Source organism: Centrocercus urophasianus, unplaced genomic scaffold, assembly GCF_019232065.1.
Source record: "Centrocercus urophasianus isolate 14NV4802_14NV808 unplaced genomic scaffold, USGS_Curo_1.0 seq_29, whole genome shotgun sequence".
Lineage (NCBI taxonomy): Eukaryota > Metazoa > Chordata > Aves > Galliformes > Phasianidae > Centrocercus > Centrocercus urophasianus.
This window is the reverse complement of record NW_024884855.1, coordinates 1,020,403-1,041,451: the sequence shown is the minus strand read 5'-3', so window position 1 is coordinate 1,041,451 and position 21,049 is coordinate 1,020,403. Positions and strand designations below refer to the sequence as shown.

General features: G+C 42.2%; 1 protein-coding gene across 1 annotated transcript in view; it reads right to left on the bottom strand.

Annotated features, from left to right (window-relative positions):
* LOC122165300 (CREB binding protein) overlaps positions 1-21,049 on the bottom strand; it is a 77,441-nt gene that overhangs the window by 21,708 nt on the left and 34,684 nt on the right. The window contains exons 7-20 of the mRNA XM_042828165.1: positions 17,216-17,458; positions 16,506-16,605; positions 15,882-16,028; positions 15,317-15,434; positions 12,980-13,172; positions 12,752-12,805; positions 11,529-11,653; positions 10,765-10,953; positions 9,182-9,598; positions 8,371-8,550; positions 7,953-8,139; positions 3,841-3,959; positions 3,476-3,715; positions 2,902-2,990 (exon numbers count right to left, since the gene is read on the bottom strand). Of these exons, the coding sequence (XP_042684099.1) occupies positions 2,902-2,990; positions 3,476-3,715; positions 3,841-3,959; positions 7,953-8,139; positions 8,371-8,550; positions 9,182-9,598; positions 10,765-10,953; positions 11,529-11,653; positions 12,752-12,805; positions 12,980-13,172; positions 15,317-15,434; positions 15,882-16,028; positions 16,506-16,605; positions 17,216-17,458 (2,401 nt within the window). The remainder of the gene's footprint in view (positions 1-2,901; positions 2,991-3,475; positions 3,716-3,840; positions 3,960-7,952; positions 8,140-8,370; positions 8,551-9,181; positions 9,599-10,764; positions 10,954-11,528; positions 11,654-12,751; positions 12,806-12,979; positions 13,173-15,316; positions 15,435-15,881; positions 16,029-16,505; positions 16,606-17,215; positions 17,459-21,049) is intronic.

Below are 21,049 nucleotides of genomic sequence, written 5' to 3'. Positions count from 1 at the left end.
TATGTCATTCTATACAATTTAATCAAAAAAACAACAACAAAACCCCATTAAACTCACAAACGCTGACTCTCAGGGTTGATCATTTTAGGAGTCAAAGGGAGAAGCAACGAAACACAGGATGACCCAAACGAAGGGGCTTGTAACCAGAAAAGCCCACAGCACAGCTTCCATTCATACTTGGTTCAATTTCAGCAAACCCAGACGTAGTTAATTACCACTCATGTTCAGAACAACTGACACAACCACCCCAGCTCACACAGCAGCCATCCTGGGCTGCTCTGTGCTGCAGAGCCAGGCCTAAAGTTAGCAAGAATTCAGCCTTCATATGTGGTATTAAGATGGAGAAGGAAAAACTGAAATACAGTGAAAATGAATCACCTGAAGATCGTGAATGCTGGTCCGTAAGATAACTCAGGTAAAATAATAACTAAGTTATTATGAATATGGACCCGCAGAAATGGAGACCCTCTTGTAATTTACTGGTTTTTTTGAATGCTGCTACGAATATTCACCAAACACTTGGGGAAGCATACGACATTCTAGCTGTAACAGTCAGATAATTCACGGAAGGTGCTCACTGCAACACATGAAAAATGGAGAGCTTTTCAAATGCAGACTGTTCAGGTGACTGATTCCCATCTATCAGAGACAAGTCATATTACGGCTCATTATCAAAGTCCTGAGAAGGCTCATCTGTGTCAGCACGCCAATTTCCAACTGCAACTGAAGTGTATTTGAAGGAACTTCTAGATTAGCAATTGGACACTAGGACTCACCTGAAATACCCACTGCTTTATCCACAGGAAAAGCGTGTTTTCTGAACCCTTGCTCTAACCCAAGCTTCTGTGTTATTTGTGGAAGCCAAACGGTTCTATTCTAAATGATTAATTTTCAGTCACTGAATTGCAGGGGCAGAGTTCATTTATTGAACGGTGCCTAGTTATTCTTAGCTGCAAATACACCTGGTTTCCAGTAAGCCCAATGCTGTCTGCTCCGTATGCTGAAGAAGTCAGGAACATTCAAACAATTAGTTTTGTTGGAATGATTTTCTTTCCACTAATTTCTTTGTTAAGAAAAAATTAAGACGTGAAAACCATTGTCACAGGAAACAAACTGACTGTTTCAGAGTGATAGAGCTGACAAATGAGAGGTCTCTATGATCCCATCAGCCAAACACACGCTTCAGAATACAGTGACTGAGCACCAGAAATACCTTGTTAAGCAAACCTATAAAAAGATTTCTCTCTTGATTTCAGCAGTCTGAAATACAAACCTCAAAAACAAGCCAGAAAAGCCCAAATCCCAAAGCACCCTACTCTTTCTCAATACACCTGTGCCCACTCCATCTCTGTTATGCCCACTGACACTGCAGTGAACTCCCCTTTCACAGCGTCCCTTTCCGACCTGCCACCACCACCCTTTAATTCTAAACCTTACACGAGGGACCTGCCTCACCCCCAAGAGATGGGAAGCTGCCACAGTGCATCACTGAGCCCCGAGGAACCCAGTGCAGCACCAACCACGTGCTTCACATCAGCACCAACGCAGCCTTCCATTGAGCAGCTGGGGTGATTTAGCACCCAAACAGCTTGAAAGAGAAATGACTTCTCCAATTATTTTTGAAGTTGCTATTCTTTTTATGTACCACACTACCCAGATGTATAAGATGACAAGCATTTTAAATCCTATCACAAAGCACCGGTATTTAAGGACCGCAGTGGCCACTGAAGTGCTATCCATTTAAATGCATTTTATTGCTGTACTTCTCTTCAGACAGACTTTTTTGAGAGTTCAGAGCAGCTGTGTGAAACCTTTTATGAGAGCTTGTGAATCGACATTCCTCCATAACACTATCTGCATTGCTCTGTAACACTGCAATCTACCTCAGCCCCAACACACAGTGCAAAGCAACACCTTTTCATCTCCCACATCTGTGCTGCTCCAGCTCAGTGGTACACAACAGTCTTACACCATCTTACAATGCATTTGGTGACGTAGGGACGGCCTGCAGGGAGACTAAATGCAAGCACTGACTGCCTGGATTCATTCCATAACTTTGCTCAGACAACAGCCTGCTGCACACTTCAAAGCTGGCATGGCTTGCGGACTGTGAAACCCTCAGAAAGAAACAGGGAAATGGAAGCTGTGCCACAGCACATCTATAGTTTGTCATTTTTTTCTTTTTTGGGGGAAAAAATAAATCAAAGAAGGCAAAGTGAGAACAAAGCCATGTTCTAAGTTCTCTTTGTTATTCAGTACAGCAGTGTTGATTTACGTATCAAATGGAAAATATTACAATGCTATTGGTTAACAATCATACATCAAATCCTAACAGTAATAAGGAAAAAAGTTCAGCATCAAGTATTATTTTCTGATATTTCCATGGAGTCCGAGAAGTTTGTAAACATAAGTCCAAGCTAGTTTAAAGAGAATTAAGTACTGAGAAGATAAAAGAGAGACTGCTAAACTTTATTACTGTACCATATACTTTCTAAACTCTGACAGTAACTCAAAAACAAAGCTGCACATTTTTGTAATTCTCCAGACCAAGGCAATTCAGCCATCTCAGTCCCTCTCGGCTGTTCCACCTTTCTCCCTTCAGCGTGCCCTGCTATTGGTACTGAGGAGAACACAGCACTTGCACTTCAGCAGCACGGCCTCGCCAACAGCAAGCAGCTAAGCATCACGTCTATCTACCTGCAGTACAGCAAACTAGAGGGGCACCTGCAAAAGGACAGCATGCAAGGGTAAGAACCAACTTTCTCCTGACTTAGCAGACAAAGGAAAGAGAAGGTTAATAACCCTCCTCCACGCTTGCAGACAACACAAACAATACTGCTTTCCTGAGTAAGGCAAAAGAAAAGGAAAAAAGAAAAACAAGAAAAGCAGCCAAGGACTTACCTATTCTGGTAGCTGTAATAGGCAGCATCACGAGGGATAGTACACAGCTGCTTGCCATAGCAGCACAAGGTCTGTGGAGAAAACTCATACTGCAAAAAAATGGTGAGAAAGGAAATGTTAAGATGTAATTTTTTATTAATCAAATATCTATTAGGCTAACTTGGGGATATCACAATACATTGTTATTACACTTTCTTAAGCTACTGTAAATATATTAGCAAAGCTCTCTTAGTAGAATTATAGTAATTGGCTTTATGAAGTGAAGAGCTGACCTCTCTAGCCACCTACTTGATTGCAATGGACAATGGAAGCAAAGAATTTTAGTACTGCTTTGATCAGAAAAGGCCTTCTCTCTCTGAGGGAGGTACAGACAATGACAGATTAACAGCAAGAAGGACACTACCTAATGCTTTTTTTTAACTCATAGTGTGGTGAAGAAAAGTCCAACCCTCACAAGCCCATCCGTTTCTTATTTCAATTAGAAAAGCTAAGGGACTACGCAAAGCACACGTCTGATCAGTTCAGTCAGCTCTATGGAAAAGCGTGACTGCGCCCGAGTCCCTGGCAGACCTACCTTGCGCCCACAGCAGTAGCCAAGGGATTGCATAACGGGATCAATTTCTTGTTCAAACACCTCTGCAAGTTTAGTGCAAAACTTATAGACCCTGGAAGTCTTGCGATTGTAAAGCCAGGCGTTGTTGAACATCAGCCAGACATCGTCCACATACTGCCAGGGCTCCTGGTACTGCCCCGTGTCTAATTTACGTTTGATGGTTGAGAGGTCCATGGGATTCTTCACAATGTCAAAGTAGTCCTTCAAACAAACACACAACGTTTCTCAGATACCGACTGCTCACACCGTGTTGCGCAGAAACAATGAAACGTTTGTAAGAGCAAAGGCACAGCAGTGCAGCTCTGGGTGTTTCACTGCCAACTCACCGGAATCCCTAAGAGCTGGGGATCCACGGGCTGCCTGAAAGGCAGAGACTCCGGGTCCTGCCGGTACAGGGCTTCCAGCGTAGGCATCAGCGCCTGGCGCAGCTCCTCGGGTTTGAAAACTGTTAATGAAAGATGGGAAGATTAGAAAAATTCCTGCTGGGTATCCTATCCGCTTAATTCCCCTAGAAAAATAAAGAATTGCTGTAACAAAAAAATCCTACAAGTGATTTTCTCATCTACATTGCTGATTAAAAGCAACATGTATCATCAAGAGACAACTGAGCAGCTTTTGCATTTAATTGAATCATACTAGATTACATTCTCAGTACAGGGGGATAAGAACAATTCAGCGATGCATCTTCCAGAGGATGCGAGATTTATCCAGAAGCAAATTAACCATCAACATGGATGAAGCTTCACCATTCACAGAGGAGATCAACAGCATATTTTCTCTTTCCCTTCCGACACCGTTAGCTGCTCCTGTGTCAAGATTCTTCCAGTAAAGGAATCCTGAAGAGCCAGCTCTTCAGAAGGTAACCAGATGTCTTGAGAGCTGGCACAGGGATTTTCTGGCCATGGCATCCAAACAGTCCCAGTCCAACGGACCGTTAATTGGTTTTGAAAGTGTCAATACCTCCAAGATTTATATGCATCATTACAACCACTTGGCAACAGTGGCATGGCAACAGCCATGTTTCTTTCAATAGTGGATGACAAGGACAAGAAAGGCAATGCATTTTCTGAAAAATAATGATAACTTGGAGAGCTCTTAGAACATCTCAGCAGTGTAATTACATTTATTTCCTTAGGAACAGGGGCTTTAAATAGGGAAGAATGCCTATTATTTAGGAAAAAAAGACGACAACTTAGAAGAGCAGGATGGCATTTAATATTTATCTACCTGGCTGAAATGAGAACAAAACCAATAAAAGGGAGCAATTAGGAGTTCTCTTGAAAGCACTTAAATCAATAGGGCTACAGTGACCCCTTTGAGGCTGATCATTGCTTGTGTTGTTCAGACGGTGCTTTATTAAGATATAAATTGGCTCTGGGAAGGGAAATTTCTGGTAAAAAAAAACAATGGATTTTTTCAAATTTACTTATTTTTTTCTTTTTTTATTAGTGTTTTAGTTCTGAGAGGACTTCTCATCTCAAAACACTGAAATAAAGCACTAGAAGTTGATGCAACTCAACAGTTTCTGAATCATTAAGGTCTCAACGCTTTCAGGCACCTGTGGATGCCGAACCTCCTAGAAATCATTAGGCAGGATGAAAACTGTCCCTGCAGGGCAAAGGGAAGCTGGAAGACAGTTTGAATGCGCTGCCTGTAAATGGGAGAGGATTGCTGCTTGTTACAAGTGGCAACTAGCAGAGCTCAGCCAGCTAAATCATGGCAAGGGCTATGCAAGCTGCCAGAGGAGCTGCAGCAAGGCCCTGCTGTACGCCTGCATTGAGCCCTCACCAGCTCTGCTCTTATGGCACCACGCAATACGGCCGTCACTTCAGCTGTTCCACCACCTCACTCCCGACAACAGTGATTTGCTTCCACTGCACAGACACTTTCCCATGGAAAGAATCCTAATATGTACTCTCAAAACTGTATAAACAAAGTTGTACTACAGAATTCGAGAGCAGTGGGAAATACAGTCTAAGTATTCTGTCTTGTTTCTGCAACTGTTCATTCATGTACTTTATAAATTTGATAATCCAAATGACCTCACTTATTTGAAAGTCAGAAAGTCTCTTTAATGATCTATTCTGGACATCTGCTTGACTCTGCTGTACGAAGTTTCCCTGCACTGACCCACACAACAACACACCACCAGCTCGAGCATCCCTCCAAACACACCTGATCTCACTTTAAATCGGAACAACAGAGCTTCAGCAGAACTTCTGTTAAGTTCCTTAAAGACTGACGATCATTCCTGAGAACATTTATCATCTACTTTCATTTTGGTTTAAAATACAGATGTATTCAAAATCCAGTTATTCAGAGCTATGACTTCACCTAAGAATATAAAGAAAAGTCGCCTTCATCTTTAGCTCCTAAGGTGGTGACTAATAACAGAGCATTGGAACACAGCTTCTTTCTATATGCAGATCTTACAGGAAAGTCACCGTTCTCTCCTCTTCCTCAATTACATGCCCTTGGTTCTCCTCCTGCAGTACATCTCTGCGAGGAGCTGGCACACCCAGTTATCCCAATTTTGTCTGGGGTGTGTAGGTGGTAAGAAAGAGGGATCTCTGCCTGCACCATGATGTGCTACCTGCCACAGAAGAGCAAGATGCTCCCTTTTTTCACTTTCAAAAAAAGTTTCATTTCCTCAAATAGGAAATTCTGCTTATAATTACTAAGGAGAAAATTCTGAAAGGAAGACGAAGACATCTTCAAAATAATAACACACCCGGGAAGCTTCACTCAAACCAGGCCTTGCATCATTATGACTTATAATAAAGGAAAAAACCAATAAAACTCATCTTGCAGGCCATCAAGCTGTAAGGCAGGCAGCTACGATGAGAAGAGGTGACAGGATCACTTTTTCTTTTGAGAAAACTGCAAGGGAAGAGGCAAGCAAACAAAAGCCTTCCCTTCAACCTCCAGTGTTCAATACAACTGGTTGTGTGGGGTACTGATAGACTCCAACTGCACAGCAGAAGCCACTCAAAAAGACACTCCTTTAAAGGCACAGGTGAATCTGTTCAAACACAAACACACCTGGTGACTGTTTGCTAAATCTCACAGCACACACCCTACAACCACTTCCAGCTCTGAGACTCTCCCCAGAGCAGCTGCAGCATCAATCTGCATCCCAGGTCACTCTGGAGTGCAGCTCTTCATCCCTCCCATGCTATCAGGAGTCTCAAATACCAATGGAAAATGAAACCAATGTAACAAATGAAAAAGCATGAGACGAGTCTCATAAGCAGTTTTAGGATACCATAAAACCTTTAAGCACACTTCACTGTATTTGCTCTTGAATACCTCTTGGTTTATTTTGTGTTTAAATGCAAACGCTCTGTTAAAGCTGGATGAACTACTTGGTGAGAAAATGGCTCAGCTTAAAATTGTGCATGCGGCTGTACCTGCCAGGGCTGCACATAAATTACTCTATATGGCTACTTAGCGACAATATTTCTAAGACAAGAACTGTGTTACTAAATGAGGTACTGGAAACACACAGTAACCCAGCCTGAATCACCACAATGACAAGGTACAGCTCTGCAAGAACCATCTTCTCCCAGCTACTGCCTCCATTTACTTGCAAGAATACTGAAGGAGAAGCAATGATTCTTTCCACTGGGACTCAACTTGTTTATAATTGTTAGTTTGAAACGGGCTCTGCAGCTCACTCTAGTTTGGCTGGCACACTGTGCTACAAACAGAAATGAACACCAACAGGAAAACGTGCTTTATTATAAGACTATGTCTAATAATTAAATACAATACAAGGCATATTTATAAGAGATCAAGATTCAAGCTGTACAAACTAAAACTATGTTTTCTCGATCACATTCACACATCTGTAAGGTTCTTCTAATGTAATCACCTGTAGTTTCCTTTGAAAGTAAAGACAAAATGAAACAGAATGCAACTTCCCATTTTCTTTTTTTTGACATTTACATTATGTTGAAAGCTTACCTTTGGTCAAAAACTGAACACAGAAACGGTCATCTCAAAAAACCAAGGGTCGAGACAGCTAAGGTTTTGAGTTTGAGTCCAAAAAACCTTATCTTGCCTTCATTACAAAGAGAAGTAATTTATTTTTGGCTGTTTTCTTTAGCAATGGATATTTCTTGTTTTTTCGCATCTACACTGAGCTACTGGGAAAGAGTTCTGGCCCAGACGTAGAGGGAGAGATTCATGCACGTCACCCAAGCAGCAGCCACTCCCTTACCTCCTTGGTCCTTCTGGGCAGAAAGTGGAACAGCGAGGACACTGCTGGCATTAAGAACACAACACGCTACTCTCACCTCTGACTCGAGTAACATTAGAGGAATTCTACTTTCAGAAATAAACAAGCCCCTCCCAGCAGGAACAAAGACCGCAGAAAACGGAAGGGCTGCATCAAACAAAGTATGCAAGAAAAAAGAATCAGTTTTCATACACGTACTTTTCTTGCGGGGCTGAGACGGTGATGTGGATTGTGAACTGGTTCCATTAGTGCCACTTTCCTCTTCCTCCTTGGCATCTACTTTTATTTCAGGCTTCTTTTCTTCTATTTCCATTGGCTCTTGTTTCAGCTCAGTTCCATCTGTTTCCTCTTTTGTTTGTGAAGATCCTTGTAAATCCTCCTCCACCTTAAGAAAGGAGGCAACAAGATGCATTGTTACATCTGTGACTCAGGCCTCAGTCATTCAAATATTAGCTTATGAGATTGTCAAAGCACTCTCCATCCATGGCTTTCCTCAGGACAGTTACTTTCCAGTAACTACCCTCTTCTCGCCCCTTAGCTCATCAATTCAGACATATCATCAAGTGCTTTTATATCTATCACTGCTTTCAGTTAAGCTGTATAGAATCTCATTTACCTCAGTCTTAGCTTCCACTTGTGTCTCACTAGTCTCTGGCTCAGTTTCTTCAGTTTTAACTTCTGATTTGCTTTCTAGCATTGGTGCATCTGGTCCTAGTTGCTGGGAATTCGTATCAGCACTAGCAACTGAGGCAGGGGTGGGGACCCTGTTATCAATACTAGCTGCTGCCTGGGATAGCTGTTGTAAAAACAGTACAAAAGAAAGACACTGCATATATAGAAATATTTTCCTTTACTAAAAAATGAACAGCACAAAAAAGAGACATGAGATGATATTCCAAAACAGTGCAGAACATGGATATAGGAGCTCACTGTAGTCAAGTTTCCACAGAACACATTCAGTAACTCTGCTTTACAGAGTAAGAGCAAAGGAAGATCTCTGCTCCAAACAAAGAGGCTTCTTTTACAGAGAAAACACCTGCCCAGTAAAACATGGTATATTCCTCCTCACTACAAAGCTTAAAAGAAAAAAGCCTACGCAAATTTTATGATCAGAAAAGACTGATTCTGATTAAGGCCAAATATTATATTAGGCCTGATATTCCTCATCTTTCTAAACACTGCTGCCATTTTTACTTTGAGCAGATTGAAGTCATTCATTACGCCCCCCCTCCTTCAAACAATGCTGAGATAATCTGCACACACGTTTTTACATATCTGTACAAGGAATCCTTTGCTCCGAAGTAGAAGCTAGAATCGACAGCCATACAACGTACGGACTCTACGCGTTCGCCATGCGCTGCTATACATAGGGAGGACTTCTGTGGAACACCACGACACCAGAGGAAACACAAGTGGCTGATACTTACTGGAGTGCCAGGTGGCTGTGCCTGCACAGATGTTGGCTGTTGCTGGGATGGCTGTGGGGTTGGCACAGACTGGGGCTGAACTGGGGTCTGAGGCTGCGGTGTGACTTGAGCCTGCGCTGCAGTCTGCCCCGTAGGCGTGCTTTGTGTTTGGGTCGCGTTGGGAACAGAACCCGGGGTCGGTGTAGGGGTTTGTCCTGAAGATGAGACTGGTGTGGATGGCTGAGTGGGTGCTGCTGGCTGAGGAGGAGTCATTCCAGTCGGTGTTTGGTGCTGAATAGGCGGCATCCCAGCAGCAGTGGACACGGGAGGCGTAGTCTGATGCAGAGGTGGCTGGGTCACTGGTGGGCATAGCTGACCACCCTGTGGTCCTAGCATGTTCATGGAGTTGGGAAGAGCAGCACTGGGAACCTGCCCCTGCTGGAGGGAAAGAGATCTTCTTACAGACACATCACTCCCAAAACTCTGGGAATCACAATCAACGTTTAAGCACTGACATAATCCTTAAAACACATCTAACTATGCCATGCAGATGACTGTTCTCTCATTTTCCTAATCATTTCTGTCAGATTTTATTCAAAGACCTTGATGCTAAACTTAGACGTGCCTCACGCATCACTTTCCACAAACACTACCAGTGCACAGAAGGAATCCTCACAGTCTCTGAGTAACACAAACCTGCAGACAGTCTCTAAATCATGTCATTAGCTGGGCAAAGGTCTCACTCTGCATACAAAACAGTTTCATGCAAATACACACTCTAGCTCAGGACTAGCTGCCCTGCTCTGGAAAAGAACTCAACACATTTAATGGCTGCCCTATTGCAAAACGCAAGGCTTAAGATGCTTTTTTTGCTTTTAATTTAAATTAAAACTTACTTCTCTATTGCCTATGTAAAGTCAGTTGTAAGAAACAAAAGTTCAGGATTCTGTTGCTTGTTTTTTCCCCTGACAAAGTTGGTCAAGTAACTGAACCAGGGTCCAAGAATTTACAGGTGCTTCATCGTGAGGCTGCTCCAAACTTGCCTTGAGCTGAGTCTCACGATCTAAGTTTCCTCTCATTCGATGATGGACCAGAGCACCTCTGAGGTCTCAGCTAACCTACTTTACTCGTAAACCAGGCAAAAAACAAACAAGAAAAATACAACACCCAACAAATCTCTTCCTCTGACATCATCCATGAGCCCTTACTTCGCTGACGATGATTACAGCAGCAACAAAAGATCTACTCGTTGGAAAATGTTTTCTGCTTGGAAGTAAGGTTACAAAAGATTTCAGAAGACCTTTCCCAGCCACTTTACTGTAACTCTTGATTTAAAGTGGGCTAATAAAGTCCACACAAACCCAGAGGTGTGTGTTCATATGTGCCCCACAAACAATTTCTAACATTCTCCTGAGCATCTCAAACAGCGTATTTAGAATTTACATTGGGAATTATAGGACAACCACATATAGCATATGGAGGTAATGCTCCTGGAAGTCATGAATTACTGCAATAAACAACGATACACAGAGATACGCAAATAAAATACATCAGACCAAAATTATGAAGAGCATTTAATGCAGGTATTAGAAAATACATCGTACCTGTGCCACCCCTGCCTGGGCTGCTGACTGACCCATGCCAACATTGTTCACATTCATAGCCCCTGTGGAAGCTGGAAACTGATTCTGAGGCAGGAATTGGTTCTGGGTAGGAGCCTGACCCATCATGTTGTTGGAATGGGCTCCCATCATGTTCTGTGGCTGAGGCATTCGGGAAGGAGACATTGCCATCTAGAAGTCAACACCAAAATAAAGATGTTAACATTTTTTATCATGCAGCAAGACGAAGGAAAATACCAAAGTAATGAGGCAAAAGATGTGACAAAAAATGAAACAAAAAATGCCTTCAGTAAACCAAATGGAAGTGGGCATATGCACATAATGTTAGCATTTGTTTCATGGTATTCAAGAGGGCGTTATTTTGATACAATCTAATATTCAAATTATATTAACACTTTAAATATATAGGTGTTTGGTTTTTTTTTCCCTGAAGAATAAAAACATGTTTTCTTGGAGGAATAAAGTACACGTACTGCAGCGAAACAGCTCCTGAAAGGACTCTGCTCTTCCACAGACCTGCACAATATTGCAACTCTGGTATTTACCTCTCCGAAGACATTCTTTTAAGACACGTAAATAGTGAAAACAAATGCCTCAACAGCAGCTTGACAGACTCAGTGCATGTTCATGAAATTATCCTACAATTTACAGTCCTACTGTGTGACACGGCCTTTTCAGAACAGCGTTAACACCATTAAATATCATCAACCAATTCTGAGAAGAGCTGGGTAACAACAAGTACGAACCGCAGGAACAGCGCCCATGTTGTTCATCTGCACAGGATGGTTCATTGGAGAAGCTGCACGGGGTCCCATGGGTGCTTGTGACATCTGTACATTCCCTATGGACATGGGGTTAAACTGATTCATTCCTGCAAATGCACCCCCAAAACAACTCATTAGGAACAAGTCATCACAAATGACCTATTATTTATGACACTACTATGACATTTGCATTTCTTATGGCTAAAATTTAACTGCCCTCCACATCACCTTTTTCCTTGAACGTTGCTTAAATTACTTGGCTTAAGAAAGAAAGCAAGATGTGAAAAAATGTTTAGAAGAATGCCAGTTAAGGAGTGTAGAAATAATGGTGGCTTAAAGGTGAGCAGTGTGGATGATCTGTAAAGACACAATGCTGTGTATAATAATATAGGATGGTTTATTGATATAAAGTAATTGGGGATACTCTTCTGAGGGAAGCTGAAACGTCTGTAAGTCTGAGGCTTGGACTCTTTGGGAGACAGCTACCCACAATCCCATAGCCCTAAATTAGTGATGGCAAACATCAGTTGCACAAAAAAACAAGAATGCCTTTTTAAACATACTCTCTCACCAGAAACCAAGACAGAATACTGTCAGTTACACACATTCTAGGATGTGCAGGACTGAAGTGGTAAGTTTCCAGCCACAGGTGTATTTGGGGCTTATTTAAAAACATACCGAAGCTCTCCTGCTCTGCAGTTATCATATCTCTCCTTGCCCTCTCCTCTTTTTGAAACAACTGAACTACTTCCCAGTCACTAGCAAAGTACTGAGCATCCACTGACTTAGATTTACCTTGGATATAAAGAAAAAATATATTACAGTGAGGGTGGCAAGGCACTGGAGCAGACTGCCCAGAGATTTGGTTGGTGTGGTTGATGTCTCATCCCTACAGACTTTCAAGGCAAGGCTGGATCAGGCCCTGAGCAACCTGACCTAGCTGTGCTGTCCTGGTTCACTGCAGGGGAGTTGGACCAGATGGCCCTCAGAGGTCCCTTCCAACTCTAAGGATTCCATGATTCTATGACTGCACTGAGACCTTTACTGTCTCAGAGCAACAACAAAGAACAGTGCTGAAAAAGGGAGACCCAGTAGTTTCCCCCCACTCCCAAGTGCAATTCTAAGATCAAAAGAGATGATCAGCATTCCCCCTAATGCTTTATATTGCACCCACAGAGCGTTGTTAGAGAAGAAAACACAGATACCTTGAGAAACCTGCATACGACTTATAGGCACAGTTGTCATGGACATTGGCCCATCTGCAACAGAAACAGATACACGGTCAGAGAAAAGACTCAGTGTCTGAACACGAGATTAGTCCGAAAAGCACAGGGGCACAAACCCTGCAAGGCTGCAGCCAAAGCGTAAGAACCAAAACCCCTGCTGCCCCACTTTGCTTTCCCTGGTGCCCACCCCGATGCAGAAGCACTTACTGGGTGGCCTCACAGGCTGTGCCTGGCCCATGGCAGCAGCCACCTGTGGGATGCCAGGGGGCTGAGGTCCTGGCGTCTGTAAGGCTGGCTGCGTTCCCAAGATCCCTTGTTTATGCAGACGAGACCTCCGCTTCTCTTCCAGCTCCTTTTGTATCTTGTAGATTTTTTCTGCTAATAAGTGATAATATTCATCCTAAAAAAGAAAAATAGCACTCGACGTCAAGTAGTAGAAAGCAGTGACAGAAACCATGCAAGTCTACCTGAATAGTCAGCTGATTTGCTTTTGTTTCAGTTTTTAATGCGCACACCTGCCAAGGTGAACAGGAACCACTTCTTTTCAGAATTGTCAAATCAAGACAGTCTCATCCCTGCTTTAACCCAGATAAGCAAAACCAAGCTCCCAGGAAACACTTAGGAGACTCGGCTTCATGACTATTCACTGCACCTACTTTGTGCAGATTAGCAGACAAAGGAGGAGACTACAGGGCCTCTGTTGCTTGTAGAAAGCAAGATTCAGTTTCTACATGTTAATGATCTTTAAACAATATTTTCCTAACAAGCATTTCCACTAATGCAGAGACAAAACAAAAAGATGTCCCTGGAAACACAGTTATGCAAAACAAACTTCTGGAGATAGGTGTTAAGGACAGATCAGTTCTTAAATAAAGATGGGAACTGCTTTTCCTAAAGGGTCTGATTACTGACAGGCATTGCAGGGAATAAGCAAAACCAAACAAAACCTCAGAGGAATGGAGAAAAATCAGTGAAAAATAATCCTCAGGCACAGACAGCTAAGCACTACATCTGCACAAGACAAAAAAGAAATCCATTTTACTGAATCTACCCTGACAACAGATCAAATGAGGCACTCACACTGCACAGCAAGGGAGACAATTTTGCCTGCCAGCAATTGCTGGACACATCTGCCAAGCGTGAGATCACACACCTGTTAAAGGCAAAAATAATGCCACAAAGCCCTAAGAGCACATTTATTCTGTGGGACACCCCTGCCTGTGAACCCAGTGTTACATGCAGCCAAGGCTCAGCAATGTATTTGTCTCAGAATCGTTTTATCCGTATCAAACTGAACTAGAATTGGTTATTACAGCAGGATCCAGCTCACTTCAGAAAATCAGGATGAGATGAGTACCCCTCATGAGTCTTGTTAAGAAAGCCCAGCCTGCTGACCACTCTAAAAGCACAAGGAGCCCCTTTTTCTGCTGAACGCTTCACCTTCCTACTTGTGCGTTTAAGACTGTGCTACTTTCATATCACAAAGACTCCTGGAAAGGGATGTATTTACAGGGAGCACATATTAGTGTGCAGTTTGACACCTTATACTGACCCATTTTTCAATGTCAAAGCAAAACTAATGCTCCTCAAGAAGAAAGATCGAATTCCCCATGCAGTCACGCAGAATGTCTTAACTATTCCCTTCTTCCAAATTCACTGCTTTGGAGCCAAGTAAGTTAAACAAGTTCCTATAAAGGAGTCTTGTGCCAACAAGGCTCTGACAGCTGTTCTACGTGATGAAGAGAAGATACTTCTGGGTAAGTGCCTCTTATCTAATGACAATACCCCAGGATTCTAAACAGGTAAGATTTCACTAGCTATCAGTACAGCACTACTGTTTTTACCTGATGAAAACTTTCAGGGAGTGGTTCCTTTAAGGTGGCAAAACTGCACTGACGTAAAGAAATACTATGTTCACTGTAAACCAACAGGGTTTTGTTTTCTGAGTAATACAGATTTGAGCTGACACCTCACTGGAGGCAAAGAATTCATGAACAGGTAATTCTGACTTGTTTCCCATGCATAGGACAAACACAGGCAAACTGATCTCTTATTCTGTTAGCTGAAACTGCTAATTGTCTTCGCCAAATCACCCTGAATGCTGCTGAGTAGCAGAGAAATTATTACAACACTGTAGGTAAAAGGTAAGCAGCTTAACATGAGTGGGTCCTAGACAAAAGCTCCAATGGCAAAGAGGCATCAGAACTCTTATCTACAGAGACTTCCATAAAATGGAACGTCAGCAAGGGAGACATCAAGAACTGTAAGCTGTGCTCAGGTTTTCTTGTGCATCAGTCAGACTTTCAGGGGAATGGAAAATGGCCAGCACAATGTTGTTTTCACAGACCTGCAGGAGGTGAATTAGTTTGGAGTGACGTTAATCACAGAGCAAGGTGCCACACAAACACTGCCACAGACAGAAAGCATGACTCCACTCATCAACACAACGGTGAAATTATTTTCTGTGGGTTTCCTTATGTTTCTAAGATTGGCAATACAACAGCTCTTGAACACATTCTGGATACCCAGACTGAAGCAACCTACCCTACTGTTGGCAGATTCATACATATCTCCTTCAACTTTCCTTGCATAAGCCACCAAGTTCTCCATGCGGCGATCCTTCAGTGCTGCCGGATCCGGAGTGGGGAAGATGGCTTGGACACTAAAAGAGATGAGAGAGAATAAAAATTCCTCACAGAAAAACTGGTAATTCTGTACAGCTTTATAACCTTCACTCAGCACGTTCCCTCATACATCAGAGATGTAAAAATGTATCAAAACTGATTAAAATACAATCTATGTTGTATTATTCCCCACAAGTTTAAAGCAAATCCAGTGATAAAAGAATGCGAGGTTTGATAATCTGGAATCTAAATACTTCTGTTTATTACAGCAGAACAAACTTAATAGCCATATAAACTACTTCATCCCTTAATGAGCAAGAAGAATGAACCAAGGAGGAGAGTTAAGCACAGTGGCTCACTATCAATGGCACAGTGTCAAGAGCATCACTACTTTCTCATTAACAACTTCCCAGCTAGGAGAACTGCAATACTGAAATTACTTAAAAATACTCAGGAAAAAATCCGTGGTCTTAGTGAATACTTACAGTTTATGCACTAAATGATTGCGCAGGTCCTGAGTGACATGTTCATGCCATGCCTTCCTTACCCCGGTGCTAGAAGGAGGTGCAGCTGTTGGCATTGAGCTGAGGTTTCCAACATTGCCAGAATTTGTGCCATCATTCATGAGGGGGCTAAAGCAAAGAGAGGAATGGGCTGTTAAAGAATGCAAGTCTCTGTAGTATGTCTGATGCAAAAGTAGTTTTTAATTGCTTTCACTTGTAGTTATTGCATCAAACATTCTGTAGGCAAAATACCGATAGCAACTCAACAAGCTACAAAGCACACAGCAGCAAAGCCCAGGAGCTTAAAAGACATGATAAAAAAAATCGTATCTGCTAAGGTATTTGTACATTTAAAAATACAACACATTCTTCCCTTCAGAATTTATTTAAAACCACTAAATGTTCTGGGGATCTCCTGGTGAACTCTTCTGGGGATCTCTAAAGTGGTAGATGTAGAACTGAAACATGAAAGAAGAGAGTAGCTATAGATGTGACTGATCACTTCAAGCAGCAATGCAATTAGTTTCTAAAGCACGCTCTTTATTTACATTCATAAAGCATGAAAATAAATATTTAAGTGAGCAAGAGTGAAAACGTGTGCATTACTTATTTGTCCCAAGGGATGTTGGAAGAGCAGTTTCAGAAATTAGACTAGCTTGCTGGTCTGTTGTTATTCCTCCTGTGGGAAGGTTCATCTGGTTGGCTCCTTTGAGACAAAATCAAACGTCATTCGTACCTGGTTCACCATTTTGACAACAGCACAAAACTACATTTAACAGACAACTGGTTAGCCAAATAAATAGTGTGCCAAACAGGCACTTTTATGCTTGTTCCCACTGTGGTGCATATGCACAGCTACTGCATATGCTAATTTCAGTTTGAACATCTTCTCCTAGAAAACAACTAGTCTACGAACATTTAAGTCATAACCTTTAAATATTAGTTCTAGAGGGCAGAAAGATGATAATAACAACTAAGTTCCTGAAAGAAGCTAGCATTTGTGATCGTCTGCTAGAGCAAATAGCTCTTAAACAAAAATTCTGACAGAATTCTATCTAATCACCTTAGACAGCAAAAAGCTGTGGACTGTACTTCAGAAGGAACTTAATCCACTACCATTTGGCAGAAGGAATACATACAAAGCTTTCTAATATTCAGACATAAATGAATGTTAGCGTTTAAATAGTATAATTTTTAAGTTGCTAATCAGCATTAACAGAAAGTCACCACTCTGCTCCTGTGAAATACAATTCATCCTAAAAAATCCAGTTTGGTTTATTTAAACACCTTCGTTTCTTGGTATTTTTTCCACCTACCCAATGCATTAATGGTCCTCATTTGCTGGTGAGCCTGAGGCTGTGCTGGCTGTTGGCCTTGTACCTGGGGCTGCAACTGTGTCTGAGGCTGGTTGCCATATGGGAGTCCAAGAGCAGCATAGGCTCGTTGCATGGAGCTGGGGTCAATCGGATTAGGATTACTTAGCGATGGATTATTCTGCTGGCCTGTTCCAACTGAACCAATGGAATTCTGCATTCCACCAGCTGGAGACCCTAAGAGGGCTATAAAAAGAATAATAGAAAATTGAAACATCAGTGAGGACAATCAAAAACACGATCCCATGAATCAGCAGAATACATGCAGTTACATGCTATATATTTTTGTCCCAAAGGCCTGAATGACGCCTGAGATGCCAAGAGGGAAACTGACTCTGAATCCACAGGACAGAAATTACCAAAGCAACTGATGCACACAGGCTAAAGAAGTGCTGTAAGTTCTAGGAGACAAGCCCATAATTACCATAATACACATGAAGCACAGACTCTAAGGTGAAGTTGAATAGCCTACTTGGAAGGGTAGACTAAACAAAAAAAAATCCTCTACTACTTTCCTTCTAACCAATTCTATTTTAGGTCAAAATATTTGGCACCAGAAGAGAGATCCTGAATTAAGGATCAGCACATTGGACACAAAGCTAGTATTGAACACCTGCTGGTAGGAATTTTCTCAACAATCATTGGATGAATTGGCTGAAGGATGAAGAAGTTAGTCTATAACCAAAAGTTTCTCAGAGTGACAAAAAGCCCTGGTACGTTTCAGACCATAGTTACAGAACCTAAATCAACGTGGAGAGTCAAAGCCTGCTGCAGGTTTTGGTAAGCAACTTCTGTCATAGTATTTAGGTACTCAGTAATCTGTACGACCACCACAACCAACTGACTACTCTCACCACAACGATGTATGAAAGAGCCATTTTCCACGTTAGACAGGAAATTGAAACTACAAGGAAAAGCAGTTTTATACTAAAGCAGAACTGAACAAATATCTGTATTCCAGCTCCAATCCAGCTGTCATTCCAAGCAGCATTGTGTTTCTCTGGAGGGTCCTTCACTCTGGAGACATTGCACAGTGGTAACTGGGGCTCTGGTAAAGGAAAACTTACTTCATGTTTTCCCCCTCAAGTAATTAAGGATGTAATACATGCAAAAAATTGTGATCCAAACATAGCAACAATTAGAGCTTTTAATACAGCAACAACTGAAGCACCGAGAAGCACGTGGTTAGGGAAAAAAAGAAGTAAATCAGGAAAACAGACCTGAGACATTAACTACACCCTAGGCTTTCTTAAATCCATACCACTATGGAAACAGAGAACCACTGAAAAGGACACACACACTTCCATCTTCTGCCCGAGAGAGAAAAAAGGCAAAAATATAACAACACCAGAACTGCCACACGTATCACAGATCCACGGTACGCCCTCTCCAGATGGGAATTCAATTCCATCACCTTCCTAAGAAACACAGATAGGCACTGACCCCCTCTCTGCCCTCAGTCCCACAGACCCTCAGTGAGGGCAGAGGGGAGACCCCAGCTCTTCAGACAAACGTTCCTGCAGAAGGAGCACAGTGCAGCATTCCAAAGGGCATTCTGCCAGGAAATCCTGCACCTCTCCAGGATTCCTCCATCTCTGAAATCCTCAAAATGCACAAGATGTTTAAGAGACTCACACCACCTAAGAGAAAGATGCCTTTGCTCTAGCATAAGCCAACAAACAGGAAGTCCCAAAGAGGTTAAACCATACACTGCTTGTGGCACTTCAGAACTCCAGAGGCTTCGGAGGCTGCTGTGACTGCAGAGGACCGATTTGGGACCTAATGAATGAGCTTGTAAAGAAAAGCAGAAGAAAGGATGGTATTTCTTGAGGAAGCTATGACAAAAACCCACGTGCTTTCAGTGTTGGTTATAAATCCAAGGCCCATCTCCATGGATGCGGCACAGTGACCACAGGTGAAGCTTAAGTTTGCGAGCAGGAAAAAGGCATCCAGTCACCGCACTGAGGTCAGCCAAGTGCCTCCCTCCTCCTTGTGCTCAAAAAAACAGAACAAAAAAAGTTTTCTTGGAAAACTGATACCACCTAAAGAAAGATGTCCTGGCAACCTGACAGACCTCCACGTTGTGGGAGACGAGTACAGGCAGCACACAATTTGAAACAGTGGTGATTTGCAAGAAGTTCCATGAGTGTGCACGTCCTACTGAAGGATGCAAAACTCCCAACACTCAGCCAAATGTTGCTCCAGTGCTTCAAACTGGAAGAGCTTCTTACAGGACAGCCTGTGTTCTTCCAGCTGCTGGTACACTTATAATGCTGAGATGAGGGCTCCGACTGCTTGAGGTCAGAGCTTCTGTCTTTTATAGCTCAATTGCAAAATGTATTAAGTCTTTTCACAACAGAAGGAAACTGATTTTCAATATGTTTTCTTTATTTTCACTGCCTTTTTTTTTTTTTTTTTTTAATAAATATATATATGAATGCATGACATCATCTCAATCTGTCCAACAAGATGGAGGAAGACAGTATTACATTCCACACTGGACAGATCAAGTGCAAATGCAGTCCTCTGTGACCTATGCCAGAGGAAATCGAGCCAATTAAAATAAATACAAAGAGTAAAACAGACAGGAGTTAGCAAATTAGCTTACTTACTACACAGAGCAATGTCTACTGTGATTTTTCATTAACTGATGCTTCAGACCTTGCTAAGTTCAAGACAACTCCATTCACACTCAAATACTTTACAGACAACCAAGCTTCTGTTACAAACTCCCATGTTCATGGACCTTAGCACTGGAGGTGCAGACAAGCAGAAGTGAAGCAGCAGTCGCTGAGGCCTCCTTGGGCATTTGCATTAGGATGTAATCTACATGACCAAGCACTCCTGCCCGCAGGATTCCTGCATCAATGTGCAAGGGGATAACACTACCTCAATGTAACTAATGCATGTTTTCTAGAGGCAGCATTCCATCCCACACTGACAAATTTTAAATTCAGAATCCAAATGCCATTCTAACTATGAATGGCCAGCACTTCCCTAACCTGGCCATCTCACCAAAGGGAAAACGTCAATAAATTTGTGATAAGTCTGCTCTAAAATGTTTGTCTTACTTCCATGTTCTGGAATGAAAACTCATTCAGTGCTGAAGTGCTCTGTCCTGCAGCTTCGCACTTTCAGCATTGTAGCCCTTCTTAGAGGCTGGAGCAAAGCCTCTGCTGGGAACCTTGTTTCACCTCAGCCTGTCCTGCACCCAAAATGAGGCAGGTGTACACAATGTAAGCATACGTGATTGCTGGACTGAAGGTTGTATCATGAATCAAATCCTGGGTGAATAAAGAGGACTTGTGCAACCTAAAGTATCAGCATTACATTTTATTAACGATGCCATTTTAACTTTTTTTTTTTTTTTTTTTTTTTTTTTTTTTTTTTTAAGTTAAGCATTAAACTAAAAGCCTTCACATTATATTGTCATTAGTCAACAGATGGAACTTCAATGAATAACTGCTAGCTGGTAGGTCACCATTCCACATGATTTCCAGCATTACAACTTGGGGGAGGAAGGCTGAAATGGCCATTTTGTTTGCAGAACTTGTAGTTACTGACACTAGGACTCGAGCAAACTGCATTTAACCCCCAGTTTCCACAGGAAACAGTGAACAAGCTGCTGCTCATCACCTCTCAGCAGACGTGTTTCCCTAATACCTTCCTTCTCCTCCACAGGTCAGCTCCTGGATATCTGACATCCACAACTTCCTTTTTTTGTCCATGCTCCGTAACTCCCTCCCTCAGCCCTCTAATACTGAATTCCTTTCCCCC